The sequence below is a fragment of the Fusarium fujikuroi genome, chromosome FFUJ_chr03, assembly GCF_900079805.1.
Source record: "Fusarium fujikuroi IMI 58289 draft genome, chromosome FFUJ_chr03".
Classification (NCBI taxonomy): domain Eukaryota; kingdom Fungi; phylum Ascomycota; class Sordariomycetes; order Hypocreales; family Nectriaceae; genus Fusarium; species Fusarium fujikuroi.
In genome coordinates this window covers 4,984,772-5,002,562 of record NC_036624.1, presented here as the reverse complement: position 1 = coordinate 5,002,562, position 17,791 = coordinate 4,984,772, and the positions used below count along the sequence as shown (strand labels likewise).

The 17,791-nt window shown below is 46.8% G+C and overlaps 7 protein-coding genes; 4 read left to right on the top strand and 3 right to left on the bottom strand.

Annotated features, from left to right (window-relative positions):
- Positions 1 to 456: 456 nt before the first annotated feature.
- On the top strand, positions 457 to 2,024 carry FFUJ_03688 (probable CYB2-lactate dehydrogenase cytochrome b2; the record flags this gene model as incomplete). XM_023575565.1 has 3 exons in its annotated part: positions 457 to 583; positions 634 to 1,809; positions 1,861 to 2,024. The coding sequence occupies 3 exons, from the start codon at positions 457 to 459 to the stop codon at positions 2,022 to 2,024; spliced, it is 1,467 nt and encodes a 488-aa protein (XP_023428727.1).
- Positions 2,025 to 2,908: 884 nt separating this feature from the next.
- FFUJ_03687 (related to HNM1-Choline permease) lies at positions 2,909 to 4,688 on the top strand (the record flags this gene model as incomplete). XM_023575564.1 has 4 exons in its annotated part: positions 2,909 to 3,183; positions 3,238 to 3,314; positions 3,378 to 3,653; positions 3,718 to 4,688. The coding sequence occupies 4 exons, from the start codon at positions 2,909 to 2,911 to the stop codon at positions 4,686 to 4,688; spliced, it is 1,599 nt and encodes a 532-aa protein (XP_023428726.1).
- Positions 4,689 to 5,818: 1,130 nt separating this feature from the next.
- Positions 5,819 to 7,453, top strand: FFUJ_03686 (related to salicylate 1-monooxygenase; the record flags this gene model as incomplete). XM_023575563.1 has 6 exons in its annotated part: positions 5,819 to 6,130; positions 6,184 to 6,285; positions 6,347 to 6,868; positions 6,923 to 7,118; positions 7,173 to 7,251; positions 7,303 to 7,453. 6 exons carry the CDS (start codon positions 5,819 to 5,821, stop codon positions 7,451 to 7,453), a joined length of 1,362 nt encoding a protein of 453 aa, XP_023428725.1.
- Positions 7,454 to 8,834: 1,381 nt separating this feature from the next.
- Positions 8,835 to 10,380, bottom strand: FFUJ_03685 (related to non-ribosomal peptide synthetase; the record flags this gene model as incomplete). XM_023575560.1 has 10 exons in its annotated part: positions 8,835 to 8,872; positions 8,923 to 9,158; positions 9,214 to 9,316; positions 9,370 to 9,592; positions 9,647 to 9,698; positions 9,749 to 9,870; positions 9,916 to 9,973; positions 10,032 to 10,163; positions 10,215 to 10,303; positions 10,357 to 10,380. 10 exons carry the CDS (start codon positions 10,378 to 10,380, stop codon positions 8,835 to 8,837), a joined length of 1,077 nt encoding a protein of 358 aa, XP_023428724.1.
- A 1,693-nt stretch (positions 10,381 to 12,073) lies between these two features.
- On the top strand, positions 12,074 to 12,458 carry FFUJ_14414 (uncharacterized protein; the record flags this gene model as incomplete). XM_023575559.1 has 2 exons in its annotated part: positions 12,074 to 12,409; positions 12,441 to 12,458. 2 exons carry the CDS (start codon positions 12,074 to 12,076, stop codon positions 12,456 to 12,458), a joined length of 354 nt encoding a protein of 117 aa, XP_023428846.1.
- A 324-nt stretch (positions 12,459 to 12,782) lies between these two features.
- On the bottom strand, positions 12,783 to 14,362 carry FFUJ_03684 (uncharacterized protein; the record flags this gene model as incomplete). XM_023575558.1 has 3 exons in its annotated part: positions 12,783 to 12,947; positions 13,008 to 14,119; positions 14,182 to 14,362. The coding sequence occupies 3 exons, from the start codon at positions 14,360 to 14,362 to the stop codon at positions 12,783 to 12,785; spliced, it is 1,458 nt and encodes a 485-aa protein (XP_023428723.1).
- A 919-nt stretch (positions 14,363 to 15,281) lies between these two features.
- Positions 15,282 to 17,386, bottom strand: FFUJ_03683 (uncharacterized protein; the record flags this gene model as incomplete). XM_023575557.1 has 2 exons in its annotated part: positions 15,282 to 17,236; positions 17,308 to 17,386. The coding sequence occupies 2 exons, from the start codon at positions 17,384 to 17,386 to the stop codon at positions 15,282 to 15,284; spliced, it is 2,034 nt and encodes a 677-aa protein (XP_023428722.1).
- Positions 17,387 to 17,791: the final 405 nt, after the last annotated feature.

Genomic DNA, 17,791 nt, shown 5'->3' with positions numbered 1-17,791 from the left:
TCGGAAGCTACGTTGGGGTTTTCCATAGCCAGTCAGAAGCTATCGGAACGTTCCTAAGTCAGGTTTCCCTCCACCAACTGGATCAATCCCGTCAGTTCTCTATTAGGAGACTGGATCGGAGGATCAACGGTGGAACCAGGTCATCTGTGTTGAACAGGGTACATTACCGCCGTCGTTTAACACTACGCTACGGACTGTGATGCCCGCTCCCGTGCGGGAGTGTACCGTGCAAGAGCCGAGTTCAAAGGGCATCAGACATCAACAGCTACTCATCTGGACGATTGAGCCAGGATTGGGCGAGCCAATGGAGTGATGGCTATTACGTATAAGTCATGTTTTTCTGTGTTGGCACACCAATTCTCAGTTTCTCCTGGGACCAGCAATTAGGAAGACCAGAGGCCTTCTCCAAGGCACTGATCCGTCAAGCTCTAGAAATCTCAACCCAACATAATCATAATGGCCAAGAAAGTGAGCGTGGCGGAAATACGCCAACATGGGACACAACAGGATATCTGGATTGTGGTCAATGGAGAGGTATACGACATGACCGAGTTTGCGCCTGAACATCCTGGTGGGGAAGAGAGTAAGCCTACTACCGTAACCTCTGTATCACAACAAGTGTTAACCCAACAGTCATTTATCAACACGCCGGTCGAGATGCTTCCACGTCGTACAAAGAGATACATTCCCCGTCCTTGATCAAGAAATCTTTGCCTACAACATGCTACATAGGCATGCTGGACACAGCGACAATCGATGAGGCATGGAAAGACCAGGAGAAGGTTGCCAATTCCAAGATTGACGCTACGGTTGATGTTTTATCTGAACCCAAGTTCAAGCCTGATCTGAGTGAAATCATCAACCTGAACGACTTCGAGCGAGTAGCGGAAAGGTTCCTCGCCACTAAGCCTTGGGCAGTTATTCACACCGGCTCCAACGACAACATCACGCGCGATGCAAATAATACATTTCTCAATCGGATTTGGCTCCGACCAGAAATAATGAGGAAAGTTGGGCAGATAAATACTCGTCAGAGATTATTCGGGTGTGACCTTTCATTCCCCATATACATCTCGCCCACAGGAGGGTCCAAGCTCGGAGGCGCTGAAGGCGAGATCACACTGGCGCGGGCAGCAGCGAAAACAGGCATAGTCCAATGTTTTGCTACACCGTCGTCATATCCTCATCTAGAGATCTTGGGGGCTACGGAGAAGCACGCGTTCTTCCAGCTGTACGTGAACAAAGACCGATCAAAATCCGAGGCCGCCATTCGGGACGCTATTGCTACCGGTAAGATCAAGGCTCTCTTTATAACAGTGGATGTTCCCGTGATATCGAAGCGGGAAGAGGATGAGCGAGCCTCGTCAAGTTCGGGGTCTGGACAGACAAGAGACAAGAAAGGGGCCGGGTTTGCGCGACTTGCTTCGTCCTTCATTGACCCCAATGTTTGTTGGGATGACATCAAGTGGCTACGTAGCATTCTTGGAGATATACCAATCGTGGTCAAAGGTATCCAGCGAGCATCCGATGCACAGATGGCGTTGGTTGTGGGCTGCGACGGCATCGTCATCAGTAATCATGGCGGACGGGCTGCCGATGGTGTAGCCCCTGCTATTCTAACGCTCTTGGAAGTGAATAGGGTCTGTCCGGAAGTGTTTCGAGGTATGAGAGTCCTTATTGATGGAGGGTTTAGACGGGGATCCGATGTTGTCAAAGCCATATGTCTCGGCGCTTCAGCAGTCGGTTTTGGCCGCCCGCTTTTGTATTCTCTTGGTTATGGCCAAGAAGGAGTTGAGCATGCAATCAACAGTACGTTCCCCCATCCTGGCAAATTTGAGTAGATGCTAACTCGTCATGCAGTTATAAAGGACGAGATAGAGACTGCTATGAGGCTTTGTGGAATGACGGACTTGATGCGGGACGCTCACCCTGGTTATGTCAACACAAGAGACCTGGATCATCTAGTCCCTGGGCCAAAAGACCATCTTCCGAGCAGACGCCCTCTGCCAGAGAGTAAATTGTAATCTGTTGTAGATTGGGTTTAGATAGTTCAATAGGCCCTTCGTATCCCGCCTACGGTGTTCTTGAGATCCTGGCCAATGTAGCGCCGCTCAACCGAGCCTGCTATCACGCACAAGTCTAACGGGTCGGCCAGGCGCAGATCGCGGGCTAATGGTTCCGATTACTATGGCAGAGTCCGTCAGCTAGGGCCTAAGGTCAAGCCGAAATGCGGGGTGCTCACTGAGATGCGGGATGGTTCGTCCTTGGTGTACGCCACATAATTGAATGAGTTTCGTCCCAGTCCCTACCCACGCTAGATCAGTGAAGCTTGGTGCGCGTGCATCCGGGAGCAAGAAAACATCAGACATTGATACACAGTGTCAAAACAGACTAGCAAAGGTATCCTAAACTCAGGCTGAGTTTATACTAGGCTTATGCTAAGCTACCCAAGCCTTTTTGTCACTTAGGATCAAGGTCCTAAGTTTTCTTTCCCCCTTTAGGCGTTTTACTAGGCAACGGTGGATGAGTGCGATGCATAAAGAACCGTGCTCGTGAATTCAGACCAATGGGTTGTTTTTGTTTGTTCGGAACATGTTCAGGGAGACGTGTTCCGCCTGCCTTGAACGTCTATAGCCACCATATTGACCGGTTGTCGCGCTAGCTCAACTCCTGGACGCTATCCTCGCCAAATGATATGATATACCTGGTAAGGGGAACGCTTGCGCTGAGCTTACGAATCCTGCCTGTTCTATGCAGTTACTCATGTCAGAGTCGGTATGGTTGATATAAAAAACACATACTACACATTGCACACACACACAGCTCTCTTTATTCTTGTAACAATCAAGCTTTGCTCTTATCATCGTCAAATGACAGCTTAATATCTTGCACACTGCTATTCTAAGAGATGGAGTCCAATACAAAGGATTCGGCAGCATCGGAGAAGATGGATCTTCAATTGGAGAGATCTCACTCCATGGCTGACGCCGAACGGGTGGCAACTAAGAACACTGATGCGGTAGAGCTCGCCCACCTCGGCTATAAGGACGAACTCCAACGACGCTTCTCGCTACCATCTCTTCTTGGCCTCTGTCTCTGCTTGATGGGCACATGGGAGGCCTGTTCAGCCTCCATCGCCGCGGCTTTGACAAGCGGCGGCCCGCCATGCCTCTGGTATAACTTGTAAGATTGAACCTTGAGTAGCATTTACTGTCAGTCTACTCACAGTCGTGGCAGTATTCTCTCCTTCTTATTCACCCTCGCAATTGGAGCCTCTCTTGCCGAGATCGCCTCAATTTATCCGACATCTGGTGGTAAGTACTCATCAGTGCAACCCGTTCACGCCTTTGAACTGTCAAGACTGAAGATTTATTTAGGCCAGTACCATTGGGTTACAGCCTTATCTCCCGAGCGAGGTAGAAAGACAGCTTCGTGGATGACAGGGTGGATATCTATTGGCGGACAGGTCGTTTTGCTTGCGTCGGCTGGCTTCTATTCGAGCTTCATGGTCCAAGGTCTCATTTCCCTCAGCAACTCGTCCTATCATGCAGAGAGATGGCACGCTACCCTCATTTATATCGGCATATTGATCTACTGTGCGTTGCTGAACATTATCGGTGAGAAGGTCCTCCCAACGGCCAATTTTATCTCCGGTATGCTCATCACACCGCCTCTCTTTTCTTCCCTTGGCTTTATAGGTTCTAACAACAACAACAGGCGCTCTCCATATATTTGGGTTCCTTGCCGTTCTAATCGCTCTCGGTGTCACGTCCAAGAAGAACACATCCGAATATGTCTTCACGACGACCTTCAATAATACGAATTGGAGCGATGGCGTTGCTTGGATTGTGGGCATGATCAGCTCTATATATCCATTCTTAGGCTACGATGGTGCTTGCCATATGGCTGAAGAACTTCCGCACCCTCGCCGCAATGTACCCCTCGCCATGATCGGAAGCATCGCAATCAACGGCGCAATGGGCGTTGGATATGTCACAATGTTGCTTTTCTCGGCGGGATCGCTTGAGCGCATCCTTGCTACCCCATACAGACTTCCCTTCATTCAGATCTACTACGATGCGACTCATTCAGTCGTCGGCACTACATTCATGGTTCTCGTGTCAGCTTTGACAGCAATTGCTGCAGCAGCTGCAGGCATGACATCTGCTTCTCGGACTTTGTGGGCTTTTGCACGCGATGACGCTACTCCCTTTCATTCATGGATCGGGCATATCCAACCCAGGCTCAAGATCCCAGCCAATGCGGTTCTTGTAGTCTTCGTGCTCGATTTGCTTCTTGGTTTGCTGTACTTGGTCAACCCCACAGCGTCCAACGCCATCTTGTCCATATCTGCTACGGGAATGTATCTTTCTTACTTGATGCCTGTTGTATGCATGCTTGTCTGGGGCCGAAGCAAGCTGCAGCCATCCGATTATGGCCCTTTCAAGTTGGGGAAAGTTCTCGGGATTTTCTTGAACTTGGCTGCCATTATTTGGATGGCAGTTTCTATCATCTTCAGTCTATTCCCGGGTTCTTTGCCTGTAACACCCGAGAATATGAACTACTCAGTGGCTGTTATGTCTGGTTGGATTATACTTGGAGCCGTTCATTTTGCCTTTGTCGGTAGGAAGAAGTTCAAGATGCCAGTTGTGGCAGCCAGCGTCGTCGAGGGAATGCATGCAAAATGATTGTTTGGCAGGATGGGCTTGGATTAAAAGGGTGCCTTTCTGTTTGTTGGAAATCCTGTAAAAGGTTTTAATTGTCTAAGTACAATTTGCCCAAAATGATTGATTTACGCCTCTATCATAATCCAAATCCATTTTCCTTTATTTTGTCGATTAATAAATATAGTTATAACCCATCAAAACGACACTCAAGTAACCCAATAATGAATTTGGACGTAAAGATGATTCTCCCAGACCACCAACCCTCTACCAAATCTGGTGCAGTTCTTTCAGTTCAGTAACAAATCGGGATGACAAGATCGGAACGCTACCCTACAGTAATGACAATTCTGTGATTGGTTGCTCCCCAATCTGTTTCAGTTCATGGGGTTTTGTGAGCTAAGACAGGATAGGAATAGCCCTTTTATCGGGAAGGTAGCGGAATGGTGGGGCTTGTCGCAAGGACCGTTCCGAATTACGGAGGTAGTGACGGAGGGTTTAGATATCATGTTTCCTATCTCGGATAGATTAACACCGTCAAAGGTAATGATATCCGCAAGCTGTATCCCGGGGGTTGCCTATCAGTGCGGGTGCGGGCTGGAATGTGCAAAATGCGACCGCAGTGTAACGTCAGACGACCTGTCGTACACCGGCAGCTTTCGAGGACACTGGTGGCGGGAAACGACACTTATTTGGGACACAGAAAAGCCCCATGACTACAAGGGGTGTCGCGAGAGTCTTTAGATTCCGCCGGGGAGTGACCGGGAAGTCACCCAATGTTCGTTCAGTGGGTACGGTTGATGGTTGCTGCTTATCATATAGGCGACACTAGATAAGCTGATGCGTGAGGCTTTCCTGAAATCTCCGACCACCCAGATTAAGAGTATTTGTAAACGGGCCTTGAACGGAAAGGAGCCGGTATGCTGGAGACTCATAGCTCTTGGTCAGCAATCGGGGCATAATCGGGAGCATACTGCATGTCAGTAGTTGGAAGCCAATGCCCCCAAGAGTTATTTGAAGCTTGAATAGCATGAATACACAAACCCCTTTCTTGTGGAAACTACAGAAAAATCTGTTTATCTGTATCTTTGTTTTGTCCCACCATTTGAACTGTAAAATCCAATACTTAGACCACCAAACACTCCGAAAGAGCAATGTCGACTCAAAGCGGTTGGCGCGCACTTGATGTGGCTGTCATTGGAGGGGGTATCGGAGGTCAAGCAGTTGCTACCTCTCTTCGTCGCCAAGGCCACAAGGTCACCATTTACGAACGTGCCGATTTCGCCGGCGAGGTTGGAGCCTCCATCTCGTGTGCTGCTAATGGTACTCGCTGGCTAGAAGAATGGAACGTCAATATTGAGATTGGTGATCCAGTTATTCTCAGAAAGTTAATCAGCCGCGACTGGAAGACTGGTGAGCCCATCAGCGTCTATGATCTCAAGGATTATAAAGAACGATGGGGATATGTAAGTGACAGCCCGACTCGATCCGAAACACGAAGGCTAATAACTATATCCAGGTTTATTACATGTTCCATCGTCAGTATATGCATCGAATGTTGATGGATAGTGCTCTTGGTGAAGGCGAAGGCCCCCCTGCCCAACTCATTGTGAACCACCAGGTGAGTCATCAGTATTATCAGATGTTATAGCAGCGTCACTAACCACCTTACTTTATTCTAGGCTACTGATGTAGATGTGGAGAGTGGGGAAGTAACTTTTGCAAATGGCAAGAAGGTAAAGCACGATGTAGTCATTGGAGCCGATGGCATTGGATCTACCCTTCGAAGTGTTTTTGGCATCAAGCCCGATCGCAAACCAGCGACTTGCACATGCCTGCATACCAATGTTGACACCGCAAAAGCTGTCGAGCTTGGCTTAGTTGACTACTCCCAGAACAGTGCTCTGGAGTATTGGGGAGGTTACAACACGCATTTCAAGATCGTTCTGTCTCCTTGTAACGGAGGCAAGCTCCTCTCTTACTACTGCTTCTTCCCGCGCGAGGCAGGCGACCTCAAGGCACAGACCTGGGATCAAGAGGCCACCCTAGACGAGCTTCTCGACCCATACCCCGATTTGGACCGGTCAGTCTTCAAGCATCTTGAGATTGGGTATGAGATCCGTCCCTGGCGACTGTGGCTCCATGAGCCCTACGATCACTGGACGGAGGGGGTTGCCTGCATTATGGGAGATGCTGCCCATCCAGTAAGTCATGGTGCCTTTCTGTCTTTACGTTTCATGCACTGACAGAGATACGAGATGATGCCGGACCAAAGTCAAGGTGCTTGCCAGGCGATTGAAGATGCTGCCGCTATTGGTCTTGTTTTCAGCAAGAAGCACTTTAACGGGGACATTCGCGAGTCCCTCAAAGCCTTTGAGGAAGTTCGCAAGCCAAGGGCTACCAAGGTCCAGGCTGCATCAGCAAGGGCCCGGGAGAACATCAACGAGCGCATTGGTAAGAGATCTGGAGCTGATACCTTGAGACTTGGATACTGACAATTGTGAACAGGCTTTTCTAGCAACACAAACACCAAGGTGTACAATGTTGCAGCTGAAGATGGCAAATTGACAATCGATGAGATGAACATGTAAGTTAGACTCATAATCGGAAGTGCACTCCCTTTACTGAATCTCTGAAGGTATAATCTGAATGACCATGTTGCGGATGTATTCAATGAGCGAAGACTTAAGGAAAACATCAAGTCAGAGCCGAAGGAGGAAGACCATAAGCTCGCACTAGGCAGAGGCACGTTTTCCGTGGCTCAGCATAACAGTATTTCAGCATCTTAGTTTATATAACCGTCATTTTATAATACTCTTATAGTAACCTCGCCCGGTAGTATAACTACGATCACTATACTAGTCACAGCTGGATACAACCACTGCCCTAGCTGCCTTAATCCTTCACGGCGCTAAACTAAAATCTGACAGGGACGGACTTTTAAAAATTACCAAATGTCCAAACCACCATAACTGATCCGACGGACTATTCACTGCTTTCCTCAAGCTTACATCCTTATTAGACAATGCTGATTATATATAAGCCACCGAATCTCGAAAAAGCTACAAGAGAAGTATACAATTAAACAATTTATTCATAGACTCAGAAAGCCTCTCCCCTTCCTGAACACCAATTGAATAACTATCCCCAACTCCTGCAAGCATCATGTCAACTACCAATAGTACGACCTTTAAATTCTACGCTTTATTCTTTAAATGGATTGACCCATCGTTGCTCTCGGAGGAGCATATCTAAACTTTATTGATCCAACTACCTCAATGGCACCTAACTCGAAATATGACCCGGATTAAGTTTTTATATTTCTATTAAATTAATATTTATATTTACTGCATAAATAAGATATGGCCTTTGTAGAAAGGATTTCAAGTTCCAAAATGCCAGTACCAGTCTGCATTTAAAATCTACAATGCTGCCGCCAGTACTATCTCTACTAATAGATCCTGTAATAAGAGCGGCAAGACGTGCCAGGGGTCGACTTACGGCGATTGCTATAGTGCCCAAAACTCCTGCAATGGCCTAGGGAATTCCTGCAGTAAAGTATGCCAGTCCAAGTTTGGTATATGTAATGCTATTGGTGTAACAACCGATTGAATCTGTGGTGCCAAGAATAGCAAGACCGGTATAGGTTCTACCTACAGCAACTGCTGCAGTATACAGAACTACGGTGGAGCGTCGTCTGGCCATTGCAGACAAGTACGGTGAGTGTCTCCTAATCACTTAACTTACAATACTTAACAAGAAGATGTAGTCAAGCTGGGTTCTCTCGAGGTTGTCTTACAGCTAACATTCCTACCACCAATTGAGCTTGTGGATATGTCAATGGAGGATTGACTTGTGCCGGCAGTGCCTGGAATAATCAGTGCTGTTTCAAGGCGGGCTAATGCAGTGCCTTAAACGACCATTGTGATGCTGGATAGTGAGTTTATGTTTTGCTCATTTTATGCAACATCCTAGTAACTGATTTGATAATTATGGTCAAAAAGGTTTGAATAAAGTAATTCTTTCGAGCGTTTGGGTGTCGAGGAGAGACGTCAGTATAGGTTGTGAGATAAGTAGCAGATTTATTTATGTTACATAGGTTGTAGAAAGGCATTAGACACATAGTAAAATATATAATACTATTATTAATTTGTATAAGTTTCTAACTAACTAAGAGTCCCAGAGGGTACCAAACGCAGGTATGTTAGCTTTGAAGTATTAGTAAGAACCCTACAAAGACTAAGGAATAAAATCATACCTGTATAGCATCCTTGCATTATTTCATCGTTACCCTTTCTATTAGACGTAATAAAAACAACTTCAGCTTCAAAGCGTACCCAAGTCTCATTTAGAAGCTGCATTGTGTCAGGTCGCCGACCTTCTTTTTTTGTATCCCATAAAATCATCCGCTTAGGATCGATATGCTTCTGGATTAGGTCGCATATTGTTACACCAAAGGCCTTTTCTTGATCAGAGCCAATCCAGATAAGAAACCTAATGTATAAATATCAGTACTTTACTTAATCTCTACCCTGATATAAGAACATACCAGTCTGGACTCTGAATGCAGGTAGATAGCGCAGCTCCTATACCTGTTCCTGTACAGATCCTGATTCCCCTTTTGTACATAGCTGAGGCATGACCAATGCCAGCTATTAGTGTTGTAAGTATAAGCAAGTGAGTAGTAAGGTGAAATTAATCTTACTGAACTTGAGCTCCCTTGTCCACAGTGTCGTCGGTGGATGTGAGAGGATCCTTTTTGTAAAGTCACCTTGGACACCACAAACCATATAGTGGTATGGAGACTCAATGCCTTCGCTAATAATTCCAAAGGCATGGAACTCCTTAACGGCAGTACGACTGATCCTCCCAACGAGCCCTTGTTGCATACCTCGGTTGAATCGAATAATGGCAAGTCTAGGCGAAGGCTATATTGGCATGATTAGCTTATAAAGGAGCAAGGCCTAATGCTATGTACTTACAAGTTCTACTTGCACTGAGACCTCTCGAAGCGTGGCCCATGGTAGGGCAACACTGATAACAGTTACTTACTATTATTTGGAAAGAGAAGTGAAAAAACGTACAGTATTGTAATAAAAAAAGCAAACCATAGTTCCTGTCCACCCAGAATAATGCTGACGTCGGATTGCCCTTTCCTGCGATTAATGTCGTTGAGGTTGCTTAGGATAACAAACACCCAGGTCATCTACTACTCCTTAGTATTAACACTTACATAACAGAGGATGCTTACTGCTATACCAAGCCAGCCGACAAAGCGATGGTAACGCTCGAAAGTATTGTGATGGTTACTGCATAACTCGTGTCAACATCGTCCTGGGATCATAACGGCATTGAGGGAAAATCTACTTGCGAAGCCAAGGGAAGGCACTGAGAACTGATATGCAGATCAGTGTACTTGTGATGGCACCTGTGGCAATAACGGAGCTGTGCTGCATTCCTCGGTTTCGTATCATGTGTATAGTTTTGAGGATAAACCAACTGCCAACCTGCATTAGAAGTAATAGCTGTAAGTTTATAAGGCAATCATACACAGCTGCTGATAGCCCGCACCCAGAGTGAAGGCCTCCAATATGTTGTAAAGTTGAGGTTGCTGCCAAACGTAACCTTAGAGGAGCCCACTAGGCCTTTCCATTAGCATAAATTTAATATCCCAAAGGAGTCCCTGACATACACTACGCAATCCGTAGATAGCCATTGTGTATAGCAATCTTAGGAATAATTCATTTCTCATAAGTACTGCGAAAAGAAGGTTTCCAAGCACCATTGCTCCAGAGTTATGTATGGCGTAAGAGAAATGACCAAGTTCAGCCGATATCATCGCAGTCAGGTTTAGCGAAGTGCACAAGAGGAAAAGCTTCCGGTATGTATTGAACCATAGATGGAATAGTACCCATCGACTAACTGACTTATCAATTACTCGTATTGACTTGGTAACTTTGAGGTTCGGCATCGGCACGGGCTTTGCTGGTCGTTCAATTGAGGTCCTAGATGGGTCGATGGTTTCGTTGTTGCCTCTGAAGAAATATGGGCAGAGGGCGGTATTGTCGGAGGACTTTGTGATGCGTCACACAAGCCTTTTTCGGCATTATCGTCATCATTGTAGCCAATGCTTTGACTGCCAAGGGGAGGGAGTTCTGCTGAATCCCGTTGCATACGCATATTGAAAATGGAACCTATACACCAAGATAGATCATCCGAGGGAGCAATTTACAAATTCTACATACAGACTCATATATTTCTACTATATCCAACAAACACTAATAATTTCAAGGGAACTATACTTAGTCTCGGAAACAACCTCATCCGGACATAGATGCCGCTTTACTGTTTTGGTCTAAGAGCACGGAAAGAATCACATCCGGAAATTTAGCTCCAATACTCGCAGTCGATCTGCATTACGCTATCCTCAAACTGTAACTTTCAGCCACAGCTCGGCATATCTATCCTCCTGGTGTGCTGCTCATTGACGACTCAACTACCGATTGTTACCCTCTAATCTCTTTAGAGACTTTAACTGAGCAGAGGTCACGGAACATAACACTTCCGTTAAGCCACTATTCCTCTCCTGTCTCATTTGACTTTTAAATTTACATATCATCATTATCATCATTACCGGCATGTCTTAGACGTTAGCTCTCGAGACACTGCTGCTGTCCGACTTGGCGGGCATTAGCTAAGTGGGGTTTGCCATGGTCTGCCAAGGGAGACATGGAGGAAGCTGGACTTCGGATGATTGGGCTTGTGGTGGATCGTATGTCTTCCTGACTTTGGTGAGACTGCACTTCTTAGTGTTCAGCCATGGAATTACTGGCATAAGTGACAGTCAGGGAGTTAAAAGGCAGACTTAGACATACCTGGCAATGGGGGTTATGAAGCTATGTCGGAGAATAAGTTCCCTTCCCGAGACTTTCCTCCAGTAGAAGCTGTCGTAGATGCGACCGACTAGGTAAAGCGCGAATTAAAAATCAGGGATCTTGGTGAATCGCAGGCGGCAGAATACATGACGCGTATCATGACTCTTATGGAGCTCCCCCTAATACATATGACGCCTAGAAGCACTAACAGAAGCATAGCGGTTTTGCTCCATCATTCCGAAAACCCTCACTGATATGCTAGAGACTAGTTGTATAGCTAGATAGTTCCGTTACAAGTAAAAAGAGGAACGCCTGTCTACGACTTGATCTTGAAACCGGGCAGCACGCAGCAACACTTGCTGGTCTCTTACGATGGGTAAATCTGTGATGATTAGTGTCTTAGAGTGCGATAACCATATTGATCCGGACAGGTCAAAGTGGGGTGGTTATGGCCCTCTTGTTTCCAAATGGCTGAGGTCGGACCATTGTTTGCGGGAACGCGCACAAATACGTGTCTGAGATGTGAAGAATACCATGGACTATCCAAAGCCAGGAGATTACGATGTGATCATAATCACTGGTGCTCGTGAGCCACGGCCACAAGAACTGCTGAAACGTGCATTGACGAATTCGAATACAGCGGCAAACCCAGAAGGACACAAACCTTGGTTGGTGAAGCTTCGGGAATATATCAACAAAGAAGTCGAAACGACATCTACTCAGAAGTTTGTCGGCTTTTGTTTCGGTCACCAGATTTTAGCAACGGCCTACGGGTTATCCGTTGAATGCAGTGACTCGGGATACGAGTTCTCCGCAACAACTATCCAGCTATCAGATACCGGAAAGACACTGTTTGGACAAGACTATATTGTATGTCAAAAGTTACAATGACTTTCTTTAGATACAAAGGTTTATGTGAAAATAGTGCTTGAATGAGGGTCACCAGTTTCAGGTCAAAGACCAGGACCTGGGACAACTCCAGAATCTCGGCTCGACGGATCATACTCATACAAGGTCTTTTTCTTCCAAAACGCCTTTGGTCAATACAAGCTCAGCCCGAATTCGATGCTATAGCATTAGGTCAGATACTGGAATTTGCGAAAGCGAAATTATCAGAGAAGGAATACCATATTGCAAAGGAGAGAAATACAGGCAATGTCGGGCGGCAAGTTGCCTTGAATTCATTAGTCAATTTTATCTTGGAATAGAGATATAGATAATAATATCTTGATAATATCTAAATCTATGAGATGCAAAGACCTATCAGCTCTAACATTTTAGCTTTTGGTATCCGACCTGTGAAATGCAATAGTGAAGTAATTGCCAGAGCTGTACCAGAACAATCTCGCTGCCATGCAGGAGAGTCGGATGCTACAAGTGCCATCAATAAGGTCCAAAGATTAGGCATCTAACTTAGTGTTAGTATATATATCACAAGAGAATCATGGGTTAGTGCTCATGTGCTTACCTCCGTTGGTAGGACTGTACTGAGACTTTGATATACCTGCTCCGTAGAGATATTGTCCTTGGTAATAGCTGCATCAGTGATTGACTGTAATGATTGCCAGGCTCCGCTATTCTCAAGCATGAGAACCGCTTCAGCCTCCCTGAGAACCTCTTCACCGAGACCCCGGCGCTCTGAAGGCTCCCATCGTCTGGCACCTTCCAGAATCTCCGCAAACACTCCAGGAAGTCTTCTAATCCTGCTGAATCGCTGTTCGTGGAAGAGCTTGGACGCTTCTTCAAACTCATCGGCATAGTATGACGTGACTAGATCGTCAAAGCTTTCGAAACCCATTGCACCAACGCATTCCATGATATTCTGGAACCTTGCGTTCAGTGATTCTCTGGGCACGGTTGCTGGTGATAGGGAAGATGAGGCGTAGCTTGGTTGTCTTGTGGTGGATAATTGGGCTTTTAGTGAATTGGAGTTAGTTGAGGAGGGCCTTGGGTTTTGGTCTGGTGATTTATCGCAGGAACATGACTTTTGCCCCTCCAAGTTTGTGTCTGCTATCATCCATCCAAGATCTAATTCTGCCTCAAGGTCATCGGTGATGAATGGAGGATTAGATGCAGCCGTTTCAAAAGTCGATGTAGGTAAGGACTGCAATATGGCTGAACTGGTGTTCTGATTCACCGTAATATCGTCAAAATGCGCTCGATGGAGATATCCATTAGCTTCATGAGGCTCGGTTACGAGGCTTGAACGGCTACTTTGTTGCATCTCGCGGCTTGGTGCAACTTGTTGATAAGACCTTACTGCTTTGATCACAGGAGGCCCTGAGATCCCACTCCCGGGAGCGAGAGAACTTGCTGGGGAGAGGATATAATCTGGACCCTTGTGAGTAGAACTCTCTTGGCTCTTTTCCCGGTTTGAACGGGAGCCAAGAACTTCAGGCAAGCCCTTAGTCGATCCCCGGTTGTTTGTTTCGGGCGACGTATATGATATACGTTGATGAACAGAGCCTTCAGCAAGACAAGGCTGCTCTCCAGTCTCTGGACCCTCTTTTGATGAATTTGCAACTTCGTACTGGGCCACCTTCTTTTGCAGGTCGGCAATACGAGACTTGACACGACGCCCTATATTCCAGCTCGTCAGTAACAATTGCAAGCCAAGCCTATCACTGCGGGTTCAGCCTTACGGTAACTTCGCTGGGCAACCCTATTCTGCAGGCGTTTCTTGGCCCTTGGGTCCGTGTCCCCTTGGCATTCCAGATTGCTGGCGTTGGCATTGGCGCCCAGAGGTTGAGATGCAGGAGTTAAAGACGGGTTGCTAGTAAACACAACATTCATGGTTGTACCTGATTGAGGTGCAACCGACATAGTGCACCCAGAATTTCACAAGCTATTAAATCGAATGCACTGGAAGACAAAAGCCCTATCAATACTGCCGGCTTTTGAGCACATTTGTGCATTCTGAAACAGTAACAAAGCACGTGAGCAACATTTCCTTGTTGAAATGAAACCAAATGCAACGTTAAGGCGTTTTGCTGCAGCTTACGGGCATCCTCAAAAGTCCCAACCCGAATCATTTGAAAACCCACTGATACTCCACCAAGAGGGCAACTCTGGCAGATCGAGAACGTCCATGTCATTACATTTAGCCGGGGTCTACAGTATGATTCTTGTTTAGCCCCCGGAGAATACTGCATACGCCATTCGCAGGATCAACTGGGTCGGAGTCGATTTCATAACAATCGGACGGGCCTCAATTTAATTGGCTGGCCGTGTCGTTTGTTTTGTTACACAACTTGCGCAACCTGGCTGAAAATTGCAGGGAGCCGATTAGGCTACTCCATAGGTCGTGTGCATGCCGGGTATGTATTCCGGTGCATAAAGGCCAACATAAGCTTGATTTTTATGTGATTTAAAAAATGTCGGCATATTTTGCCTTATTTAAATGAGTACTCAAAAGGATTATATATGCGGCCCGACCCGGCTTGGAAGAACTGTCAGCACAAAAGTTCCGAGGCAGTCTAACCTTGAGAAGATATTTGTTCCGATGAGGCAATTGCCGAGCTTACGCGCTGATTATGGTATCATGGTCGGCTGGTGGATCGGTACGTCAGATTATGCTTCGAATTATGCTTCAAGTCCTGCTCTCATGGTCAGACATTGAGTCATGCTTAGCTGGGGGAGGACATCCAAATGACTAGCTTTCACTAACTGCTGCATGCAAATTTGAAAGTAAGTCAGCGAATTGTATTCGACTACGGAGTACTGACTTAGTGGCTACAACTAGCTAATGTTCCCACACCTCGTCTAAAACATCCCTGCAAGTTTGTATGAGGCGATGATAGGTCTGCAGCACCTTTCGTCGGTCAGTCCTAGACTGCACTAAGAAATAAGCCAGAAACTCGACACCCAATGGCGGTGATACAAGTGTGCCAGGCTGTCTAAACAACTCCGACCTATAAACTAATGGAGCAACGTCTGGCATTCTCTCCAGGACTTTGCCACAGAACCCTTCTGGTACCAGTACGTTATGACGGTGAATTGGGATCAGGCAGTTCGCACTCCAGTACTGTGTCTCAGATAAGAAAGGCTTACACATCGTTTTGAAGCGATCGCCATCTCTTAGGCATTGGAGTAACTGTAGCGCGCAAAGATCTACGCCGTAAGCGTGAAGGGTTGAGAATGCGCAGTCTAAGCCAGGAGGGCGTGCGTTGACCTCAATGAGATACACCTCAGGATCGCTTGGTGACGGGTTGTCTGTATCGGCTAAATCAACAATACCGTCGATTTCCTGGTATCGCATGCTTGAGTTCTGGACTCTAGCTTCAACATGGAAGACGCCATTTCGGAAACCAAGTTTGAGCAGTGTTTTGTGCAGAGATGACTTGATCAGGTTCTGCTCCTTCTGACACAATAGCGTTGGTGACACCATGACAGTCTCCCCGAAGTTGTCGGCAATAGTGGCGTCGCTAGCATCAGCTGTGCAGGGGAAATCATCGGTGATCTCTGCGAACATAAGCTCACCATCCCATAGAGCAATGTTGGCATCTATCTCTGGCCCACTTATGTAAGTCTCGAGAAGAATCCCGTACTTCGTGAGACCATCATTTTCGAGCTGGCCGATTGCTTCCCGAAGTCTTTGGTGATTCTGAACCTTCTTGACACCACGAGAGGCGCCACCACGGCATGGCTTTATTACCAGAGGATACTTCAAGGTTTCCAATGTCTTAGAAATCTCTTCATTATCCAAGTCCGCGGCACTGTCCAGTCGAAAAGACTGCATGTTGGGAGTGTTGAGAACCTTGCGGGTCGCGTCCTTGTAGTGAGCAGTGATTATAGACTCGGCGGGCTCAGTCTCAAAATTCAACCTCTCGGCTGCCTTTGCAGTTGCAATGACATACTCATCTGAAAAGGTGATGATGCCATCTATCTTGCGGCCCTTCACCGCTGCGGTAAGCCTCTGAGGCAGACTGTCGTCACTGGTCATATCGACAGCAATAAAGTCGTCTCGCAGATGACTGTATCTTGGGCCCTCCATGAAATGGCCAGGACGATCAAGGACAACGACAGCTATTCCGAGCGCTCTAGCCGCGTCAAAGGGTCCCTCTGAACCATAACCCCCTGTTGTGCTATCAAACAGAGGGCGACCGCCAACCACAGCCACGGTCAATGCTGGAGGTTTGTCTGAGATTATCCAGTCAAAAGAAAGCCTCTCGTTCACTTCCCGATCGACAAGGTCAAAGGCCTCAAGGCCACGAGCCGATTGGATGGATCGTTTGCAGATCAAAGCTCCGGGAGAGGACTGTAAGAGAGAAAGCAGATTGGTTTCTGATTGAAGCACCGCGGGGTAAGGCTTTCCCTGTAGTTGGAAGGGAACGACGGACTCGATACAGTCAGAGTGTACCATTCTCAGCTGTATAATGTCACGTCGACAGAGGTAACCATCGCGTGGAACCAACAAGACCTTGATCAGAGCTTCGATGGCGTGGTCCGGTCCGTTATCCTCGACGTAGGGCGGCTTTGAGGTCAGAAATTTGTTGATAATGGTTCCCAATGGCGTTTCAGTACAGTCAGCAAGAAAGTCCGTTCCTTGAATCGCGCGACCGTTCGTCTCGGCCTTTTCCGGGGATGTGACATTCAAAACGAGATCGACAGATTTGCAATGCGGAAGAGCATTTCCGTTTACACTCTTGGGGTAGAGAGGGGGTGAAAATCTCCAACGACATTCGGCTTTCAAGGTGGCTAGCAAAGAGGAAAGGTAACGTGTCAGCGTAAAATGCTCATGACTGGTGGAATCTCGCAGGGCAGCTTACAATTACTACCGAGAGCCTTGACCGAAAAGGTCTCTGAGAGAAACGATCGATCCATCTCAGGTGTCAACTGACTTCCCATCTCGGCCGTAAGTACAGAATCCTTTGGATATGAAAGGAATCTTGCAGTAGGGGAAGGATTGTGAAGTAGTACTCTTTCCTCTTCGTCATGGTCTATCAACATGGATTGTTGTCCCTCATTTTATGCATAAGTGAAATTCACATTCTGACCTTTGCATGGCAAACGTGACTGCATTAGACGTCATGCTTTGATCCCAGCGCAGTTGTAAGAGATTTGTCAAAAGTTTCTCTCGTAATGATGTGCTTCAGACACCTGCCGTAAGAAGAGCTGGTTTGTTTACCATGATCTGCATTGTTGGTCAGATTGGAGTGGCGGTGAAACTGGAGACATATGATGCATTGGTCGAGTGAAATTACTGCTCGTTTCACAACCAACGACACCTGGAGCAAAACATAACACATTACG